The sequence below is a fragment of the Saccostrea echinata genome, unplaced genomic scaffold (assembly GCF_033153115.1).
Source record: "Saccostrea echinata isolate AGI-Se365-2 ecotype Australia unplaced genomic scaffold, CSIRO_AGI_Sech_v1 ptg000033l, whole genome shotgun sequence".
Taxonomy (NCBI): Eukaryota; Metazoa; Mollusca; class Bivalvia; order Ostreida; family Ostreidae; genus Saccostrea; species Saccostrea echinata.
Genome location: NW_026889782.1, coordinates 26,509,769 through 26,520,000, shown reverse-complemented (window position 1 = coordinate 26,520,000; position 10,232 = coordinate 26,509,769). Strand labels below are relative to the sequence as shown.

The 10,232-nt window shown below is 31.7% G+C and overlaps 1 protein-coding gene across 1 annotated transcript; it reads left to right on the top strand.

Moving 5' to 3' along the window:
* The first annotated feature begins 7,059 nt into the window (after nt 1-7,059).
* Nucleotides 7,060-8,719, top strand: LOC133198340 (uncharacterized). Its single transcript, XM_061334445.1, has 5 exons — nt 7,060-7,129; nt 7,666-7,734; nt 7,878-7,973; nt 8,079-8,168; nt 8,373-8,719. The coding sequence occupies exons 1-5, from the start codon at nt 7,060-7,062 to the stop codon at nt 8,717-8,719; spliced, it is 672 nt and encodes a 223-aa protein (XP_061190429.1).
* Nucleotides 8,720-10,232: the final 1,513 nt, after the last annotated feature.

Genomic DNA, 10,232 nt, shown 5'->3' with positions numbered 1-10,232 from the left:
AAGTATCCACATCTGATTTACACCACTTCTCGAATATATTGTTGCACAGTACTCTTGAAGTTTCTCTTTCACCACTGTTAATATCTTAGTGAGGAGTAAAGATAGAGGCTTGGTTGAACACCCGCTATGTATCTTTGTTTGTAAGGATTTTTATGAAGTTTCGGAATCCAATATAAATATGGTAATTCGAATTCATTTTGGTTGTTTGGAATATTAAAACTATTCAAAACTGACATATGATTTTGAAGAATTTCTTCCTTAGAAAGGGAACTATGAGTATAAGTTGGATTACCACTCGTAGAGTTAAATTCAAGTTCCTCTAAAATACATTTAATATAATGAGCCTTACAAACAAAGACAATGTTGTTACCTGCTTTGTCAGCAGGGACCAGTACGTACTGATCATGTAATCTATCTAATTCTATTTTCACTTCTGGATTATTGAATACAGAAGGATAGATGGTATTCATATTGCCTCTCAATCTTTTAATGCGTGATTATAATACGTATAATACGTATTATAATACGTATCTAAATTTAACAAAAATATGGGATTAAGTGTAGATAAAGAAGATATTTGTTCTTTACGTTCAAATTAAAATTTTTATCGATTTAAAACTTGAAAAACTTTATGTTTCCATAGTTAAAGGATTCTTTACTTCAACCCGTGTCTGTTAATTAAATGCGGAGTCGGTATAAATAAATTTGTTATTGTTTTAAATTTTTAATATCTTTGAAACGAGATTGATTTAAATCTACGTGAAAGTCTTTTTATAAAGTAATAAAACAAATAGAAAGTTCTTTCTAATTTTCATTAATCTGAACTTATAAAAAAAATACGCCATATATGACTTTAATGTATACATGTATATTCTAAATAAATAATTACTTAAGGTTATAAAAATTTAAGAACCCCCTCCCTTGAAATTTGACTGCCTTGAAATTTAATAAAACATAAAAGTCATAAACCTAAAAAGCAAGCTCTCTAACTTTGCACTTCAAAATAATTTAGCTACTTTATAAAACAAAATAATATTTTACTTACAGAAATTCAAGGTGTGCTTCTGCCATTTTGTCCGGTATTTTGTCAATGATGGTAATTCAGTTTTAAACAACCCTCTATTTATACTCTACCAAAAATGTGAACGTGGCATGAAACAATTTAGAAAATTGAAAAAAATAATTAATCGCGTTTTAGATCAGAAACAATTAGGGTGTGAAAGCCCAAGAGTCAGGTACTGAGGGGGGGGGGGGGGTATTTAGATTTTTTTTTTTTTTTGATAAAGTTCATCGCGTTTTAGATCAGAAAGAAATTGGGGGGTTGTAAGCCCGAGAGTCAGGAACTGAGGGTGATAAAGTTTATCGCGTTATAGATCGGGGTGTAAGAGCTTGAGGGCCATGTTCCCGATTGGACAATGTCAAAATTCCAATTTAAAAATGACATACTTGCGTGGTTAGATGCGCAAAAGTAGATTAACACGACCTGACCTCGTGATACTGATTCAATATCTATACCGATCTAAAAATTTTCATTTCACACCTGCGTGAAGATTGTGTAACGTATCCTGACATGACCTAATATCAGTACTTCTATTAACGGACAATGCGTCTATTACCAATTGGTTCAGTAATATCCCAACTTTAAATAAAATTGATTATCAGAAAACAAAATTAAAATTGCATTTCGTACTTCGATCAATTAAAGGGGTGAGATAAGGTATAACGTGTTTTGATCTAAATGTACCTGAATTTGATCATTTTAACCATGTAAAAATGACCTAACAATACCTTTTTCATTTATATAAGGGAATGAGGGTGATACGTAAAGAAATTAAGGTGACGCAAGTACTTGCTGGTATACAATATGTATATACATGTACAATATATGTTGTGTTATCCCACATCATATGCCCATTTTCGGTGGGTTTTTCATGTTAATAGTGCTTAATTAAAAGTTTTTTTATTTTTATTTTTACATATGTACTCAAATATTGCAATACCTACTACAGCCTTTTAATAATTCTCGTGATTGCATATACTTCACTTGAAGTGTACAATGAAATATGTTTAATTCGATAAAAATCGTTATTTTAAACGAAGCAATCATATACACTCTGTACCATCAATAAGGTATTCCGAACTAATTATTGCTATCTAGTGGATGCGGGTTCTGATAACGCGATCTACCGTGAAACCATACTTTTATTTAAACGTGTTCTAATTTGAACGTTTTGTAACATCCATACTAGCCTCTTTTTTGAGAACACGTTAACCTCAATTTGCCCTGTACGTGCAAAAGAAGGAAAAATTAACTATTTGAGGTGACCTATTGTGTTGATTTAATTGTTGTTTCAGCTTTAGAATGGCCCCTCTCTCTCTTGGGCGCTCCTAGCACAAGTCTGACATTGATATAAACAATAGTGACTTTTGATATTTACATTTAAACATTGAACAAAGTTTACGAAAGATTAATGTAAATTAATTTGATTTTTGAGCATAAATCAGTCGACAGTGTAGCAATAGAGGATGCTATAAATTTGTTTGTATTATCCGAGCCGTGTCGTCTACTTTGTTATTCCCCCCACTTCTGCCCTCGATTTTGGTGAGCGAGAGAGATAATAGAGAGTTCAAAACTCTTTTACGGGTATGTGTAAAACACGAAACGAGAAACGCGAAACGAGAAACAATGGAATGTCAGATTCAGCATAAAACACCTAATGACCTTAAAATGTCAACAAAGGGGAGCAGCTTGTGCTTTTGATTTCGTTTTGTTAAATAACAGATACAGAGTGAAAGGAAAAATCTAACTTAGGTCAGGTTTATCATCGACCCCGCACAACTATCTCACACACACACACACAAAAATAAAATGTTGACAGATTTAATTAATACAATACGATTACCTGAAAGAAATGCTTACTCAGTTTTTGCTTATAATGTTATCATCAAATGATACAATTTCATTGATAAACTAATTTGATGTATTTCCGTTAGGATACTATATATAATGGTCCAAATTTCTACATCAGAACTCTAACTATACCTCTGTCAAAAAGAATCAACTGTTACTGATCATTAGGTTTTTACTACCACAATGATTTAGTAGTTCTGGTAATACATGTATTATTGGTGAAATTTATTGTCAATGTTTATGTAAGTTTTCTTTACTACATATATAACAAAAATATAAATATATTATTTATAAATAAGTATTTATAAATATATTATTTAACATTTTGTTTAGCATTTTATTCAACATTTTGTTGATTATGTAAAATGCAGAAAATAGTTTGAAGGAATCTGTCTCTTACCAATTGTGTACTTTTCAGCTGTTGATATTTAATTAAATCTGTCATGTCTTTATGGGTTAGCAGTGCCGGATCACTGATAAATCTGTCCTTAGTTATATGTTTTAATTTCACTTAGCACTTGTTTTCTAACAAAATGAAATCAAGGCAAAAGCTGCCCCTTGGTTGACATTTTTAGGTCATTGTTTTTTTTTTTATGCTATTGTTTCTCATTTCTCGTTTCTTGTTTCTCGTTTCGTGTTTTACACATACCCCTCTTTTACAAACTTCAAACGTTTTAAGTGAAACATATACCTATTAATAGTTGAATTATTTTTTTTTTTTTATAAAAAAAACTTTAGAGATGTGCACTACATTAAAGTTTAACACATCAAATGGTTTTAAGATGTAAAAAGAATCACATCTACTATATTAACACAAGACATAATGAAGTATGTCTATTTTTTTTATAAGTGTGGACAAGGATATGTATACTGTAAAATGAATTCGGTGTGAAATTGAAAAAACAAAAAGTCAAATATGGGTAATCGACTCATCTGAAATAGTGGCATGATCATTAACTATTCAAGCTGGTTTAATTGTTGTTTCGCTCCCACCGAGCAGTGTTAATACTTCTTCTACAGTGTTGTCGCATTACATCTGTTAAAACAATTAGTTTCAAAAAAAAAGGAAGAGTAGTAAAACTTCTTTTTTTTAAAAAAGAGGAAATTATATAATATTTACATATTAGTTTCAACAGTTTATTCTTTTAATCGTTTTTACGCATGTCATAAATGATAATTTAGAAAAGTTGTATATTGTGAAATGATAATGAGAATAATAATCTAAATATGAATCTAAATTCAAACTTTTTTAAAAACTAAAAAAAAAAAACTATTAAAGGGTAACACTTTGTTTTAATAGATCATTTTTTAAATTGTTTTTACGTTTATATAAAAGCTTTATAGGGAAAAATATTAAATATTTATAGAAAAGAGAACATTACAATTAAAAAGAGTGAGTTATTTGATTACAGAAATTAAAAGGAAATGTATCGCGTATACTATATCAACACTAAACATCATCATTTAAGTCTTGGTTTTATAATAATAATAATGTGTCTTTAAGTATCCGGTACCCAAATATGGGTTACCGATCTAAACAAGAGATGAAACGACAGATGAAACTCCGTGTAGGTAACATGATCAAAGTCCGTGTAGAATTCGCGCCATCCGTCCTAGTCTGAAAATGGAGATCGGAAAGATAGGATCGGTAATCCTGCTGTTAACCATTTTATATTGTTATGGCACCCAAGGTGCGAAATGTCCCCCTTGCTCCCTTCGTTATGGGATTTACAGTCCCTGAAACGTTCTACTTTCCCATTTTTCCGTTCGCTCACCGTTCGTTCACCGTTCGTTCAGCGTGCGTTCACCGTTCACAGTTTTGCGTTCAGCGTTCACCGTGCGCTCGCGTTCACCGTTTACAAAGCGTTCACCCTTCGCTCTTCGTTCGTTCACTTTGCGTTCACCTTGCGTTCAGCGTTCACTTATCGTTCAGTCTTTACTGTCATTCGGAACTCCGAAGTGAATGGACTTATCTTTTTTTAAGTAAGGAATTACAAAATTAATAATAAACATTTCGTGTTTCAAGAAAAAAATATTTACAATATTTATTTTTATTATTCTAACTTAGCTGTTAGGTTATTTACTAAATTTATCTGGAAAATAAATGTTGTTATAAGTACATGTATGTAACTATGTAGAACAATGCTGAAAAATTAAATTTAAATACGGGCAATATACAGATGCTTCAAGTAGTGCGACATTTTGTTGTTATATTTAAAATATTTATTTCTAACACATTTTTTTTTCAAGTAATACAGAAATACATGTTAGAACTAATTCTGAGGATTATAAATAGTACTGCAGATATCCAGTTGATTAAATATCTTAAGAGCGAATTAAATTGATAATGTGGTTTGAAAAAAAAATTAAAATGTGATACATTATAGAATTTTTTCCTACTTTATATATATAAAGTCTTTAATTAGAGAGAGATAAATGCCTTTATAACATGATTATCGTTAATATAACCAAAGTGATTCTCCAGTAATGATATTTATATATTTGCCATTCGATATCATTAAGAGCCCCCACCCCCACCCCCCCACCCCCCTTTCCCGTAAATCGGTTACTTAGTTTGCATTTTCGGTATATTTTAATTAACATTTAAATAGAAGTTAATGTGTTTTGTAGCACAAAAACTTCAGTCTCAAAACAAACATGCATCTTAACAAAGTCATTAAACAATAGTAGTTCAAAATATACATGTGCCGGCGGTGATATTTTGGCAGGTAGTAGGTTTCGAATTCAAGCGGCTTAATCATTCGAAGTGGTTATTCCCAATGTATTTTATTCATTTATTATTATTATTTTTTTTTTTTTAGAAATGTTGGAATTAGATCTAGAATGATAAGAAAAAATGTTAAAACTTCTTAGAAATACTTAACACTTTGCCTTCGGTGTGACGAGACTTTCACACCTGCACAGTGTCGAATGATTTTGATTGACAGGTCAAGCACGTGGACTTCGTGTGAACTTGAAGCAGGATAATAAAAACCGATTACGACTGTTAAACAAATGGATTTGTTGATAACAATAGTTTCTTTCATTGCCTGGTATATTTAAAAAAAAAGAATTTTTATTTGATATACATGTAGGTACAAACATTTGAGAAAGGGGGGGGGGGAGGCTAAAACTGAATCTCTCTCTCTCTCATTTGTCTGTTTAATAAAAACTATGACAGCACATTACTTAAATATCAAGTTGTGAAAATTTAATATATAACAAATAATATGAATGCCTCTTTGTATCATATTCGAGTATAATCACGGCCGGGAAATGACTACAGATACATCATAAAAAATAAAACTGACTCATAAATATATTATTGCATTAAAGTTTTAAAATACGGGTGTATTTATGCAATACGTCCACATACCTTTGTAAAATATTTTAATTTTTTTTCCATTATTTTACACGGAATCGTCTTGGCACGGAAATATATGTATGGTTGTTACAACCGTTGTAATTAATTCTGTAAGTCCGTAGTTTGCTCTTCTAAAATCCATATTATTTGTAATGATTTTACATATCAAATAAGAATAAACATATTTATTTTACAACTAGATTGATTTTATCTTTAATACTACAGCGTTCGGTAACAATTACAATGTTTTACAGCGATAAAAATCGTCTTATTAAAAAGTTTAATTTAAACATCGTACATATGTGCAGAAAATAATGTAAGAAACTTAAATTAATAATTTTACTTATTGTGCATGTATCGTCTTTCTTAGGACACTTTTCATTGATTTGTTTATTTATTATTTCTTTATTTTTTTTAGCACCAGGCATACATACAATAGAATAGTTTCAATGCAAGGAAAAGACCAGATGCATTCCGAATAAATCGTTCATCTTGCGTTCACCGTTCGTTCACCGTTCACTTTGCGTTCGCGTTTGCGCTCCGTTCGCGTTCTGCGTTCGCTCACCGTTCACACATCGTTCACCAAGTTGCGTTCAGCGTTCACACATCGTTCACTCACCGTTCGCTCTGCGTTCGTTCACCGTTCGTTCAGCGTTCGCTCACCGTTCAAGTGGGAAAGTAGAACGTTTCAGGGACTGTATAAGTGTACAGATTTTCATCTTGCGTAACGTTGAGATGGCAACCCGACTTGCGGGAAATATCCTTATTTGACTGTAACGTTAAAATGATTAAGATTGACTGGAAAAACAACAACGGACCAATTATGCGTGACCGATTTCAAAAGATTTGTACTGGTAAGTGTACTTTATACATTTATGTATATATATTGTGTAATTTTATAAAATAATTTGTATCTATAAAATGTTAGAAATTTTAATAAAGGAGTTCAACCATGTAATCAAAAAGGTCCGTTAAAAAAAAAGAAGTAATAATTAATATAGGGACGATCTTTTTATAAACCGAATTTAATGGGAACGCATATGTATTATTTACTGGAACATCACTGTGGGAAATTCTTCGTTTGATTAAGTCATGTGACTTATAAAGTCAAAAGGATTGGCCAATCGAGTCAATAGAATTTATCATGGGAGGGCGATCTAGTAAATGAAACTTTCATTCACTGCAGGAAAATCTTAATGCCATTAAGTAACTGACTTTTAACGTCGAAAGGACTGGTCTATTGAGTCAGTAAGATTTACTATGGAATGTGTAGTAAAATAAAGCGATCTAGTCAATCAGCTTTCTTTTTTTTTTTAAAGAATTTGTTGTGGGATAATGAGTTACAACACTGGAAATATAAAATTGTACTAAAATATATATTATTTGATAGAAACAACTGTAAGGACCGAAAAAACAACAACAACAACTCCATTCACAAGTACACTGTCTGAAAAACACGGTAAGTTTTTTTTTTTATAATTATGATAGTTAAATTTACAATGGGGGAATAAATTATTTTTTCTAGGAACATATATAATTAAACACGTTTTAGGGTAAAAAAAATAAAGAACAGTCAATAAATCATCACTGTTTTATTTTTAGAAACAACTGCATTAAACGGAAAAACAACAACAACAAAAGAGACCACCCGTTTTGCTGTTTTGGTCGAGACCCCATTTATGACAACTAAAAAGCATGGTAAGTTTTTAAAAATGAGAGTTAAATGTAAAAATGGGTGGGCACAAATAAATCTTAAAATTGATTGAACATTCTTTGAAAAGGTTTATGGATTATTTATTATAGGAACGTCTATAGAGGATTTGAAAGAGAAGTTCCTAAAAGCTATGAATTCTAGTGATGGAGAAAAAGGCTCATTAACAGACATGGCCTTAGGTAACTACTATACATTCATTTGAACTTTATGTTGTTTAACTACCACGCAGTTTTCAGAGGTTTAATTTTTTAAGATCAGCACAATTAACTGATTAAAATAAAAAAAGTATATGTTAATGTATGTTATATATATATATTTTTTTACACAGTTTTCAAATGTCTAAATTTATTTTTTTTTATTTGTTTTTTTTTTTATAATTGTAGGATTTTTGATGTGGGCAATAGCAGCATCAGTTGCCACACTCATCATCCTTGTTAAAAAATGGCTGACTAAAAAATGCTGTAATATAGACGACGAGGAGAATAATGATGACCACCACCAACAAACACCACCTATTTCCAACCCAACATTCTCGCCAGGACAACTGAGCCTTGTCCCTTTGATGGTGATGCACACACCACCAGCATCTTCCATCAGTAGTGCACCGTCCTCCACACCAGAGATTGAAGACGAGGAGGAGGAGGAGGAGGAGGAGGAGAAGCCAGTAAGGCACAGAACTAGACGTTCCTGTGCTAAAAGACTTAACTTCTCCAAAACTAGCGTAGTGTAGTTTTCGACAAGTGTTTAATATTGTATGTATATATCCAGTTGTTAAATATTTCTAGGATACGCAAAGGAGAGTGACTATACAATATGAAGCAAAATTATTGGTCTAAGTTTTTTAAAAATCTTTTTTGTCAATATTTACAAGTTGTGTTTAGCAGAACATTCTACATTAATGGTAAACTGTCTTTGTTTTGAGAAAGATTTTTTTTATGATGCTGCTACATTTTCATGTTTTCTGCGTTGCATTAGGAGTTACTTCCCTTTGACTATCTTGTTGGCAAAATGATGTTCATATCTTTTATATTAGTTTTTTTGGTAGTGTATGCATTGTGATATTGTAATATTTACAAGTATATTGAGTTTACCTGAAATAAAATTATGCGACTATGCCAACCAGTTTTATTTTGAGACAAATTTCGGTCAGTGACATTATTCTTGTATTTTTTTTAATTTTATTTTTTAATTTTTTTTCTCCACAAGATTCTGTAGAATTGTTTATGCAAGAAGCTTTTGTTTTTGGTTTTGTAGTCTATAAATAATATGATAGTGTGTAATACATAAACTTATGTATACAAAAATTAAAAACTAGTCTCGCTTGTTTACATTTTTTTATTATTGTCTTACAGATTTCCATTGTACTCATGGTGCTTCTCTAGTTTTCAATATGGTGCTAACATTGAGATCATCAATGATGATGATGAAGGAAGTGGAGATGATTTTTTTTTATTTCCATCTTTTGTATATGCTTGCATTTTTGAAACTTTGTAAAACATAACCTTTTCTTACCTGTTTACATGTTTTTATATTTGTAGATTTTTTAGAAAAAAAAAACTTTTCCATATCAAAGTGTCTTGTTTTGTCTTCATTTTGGTGTGTTAGAGGTGCGGGCAATTGATTTTGTTAATCAAAGAATTTTTTAATAAGAAAAACATAAGTAGCTATTAATCTTTTCAGCTATTAAAAAAGTGTCATAACAGTAGGTGTATCAATCAAATTTGGTGTATTGAAAATATAAATTGTTTCCATTTTAAGTCATGGCAGACCAAAGTCTTCTTAAAGAAATCCTTAATTCGTTGCATGACCCAGAAACAATACAGTTGTTTGCTGCAGCCAATCGTCTTACCGGTAACATGGAGATTGAGGACCGGTTACGGGAACTCCAATGGGAAAAGCACATCGATGATTTATGGCAAGAGGTTCTCTCTGAGATGGAATCCCCTGCTAAAAAAAGTCGACCTACCCTCGCTGATGGCGATCAGCCTTCAACGAGTGGACAGCTCGGGGGTGGTGGGGAGAGTTCCGATTCTGAGGACACGTCAACAAAACCTTACTATATTTGAAAGAGGGATACCAGAACCTTTAAGAAAAATTGGGTACGCGACACAACATTCAAAGTTAACTTTAACGAACAGTGGCGGGGTGAAAAATTAATAGATATACAAAACAATTTGCACATGTTTGACGACCTGTTGTCGCAGGCCAGGGGGCACGATGCGGATCTGGGACGGGTGGTACTG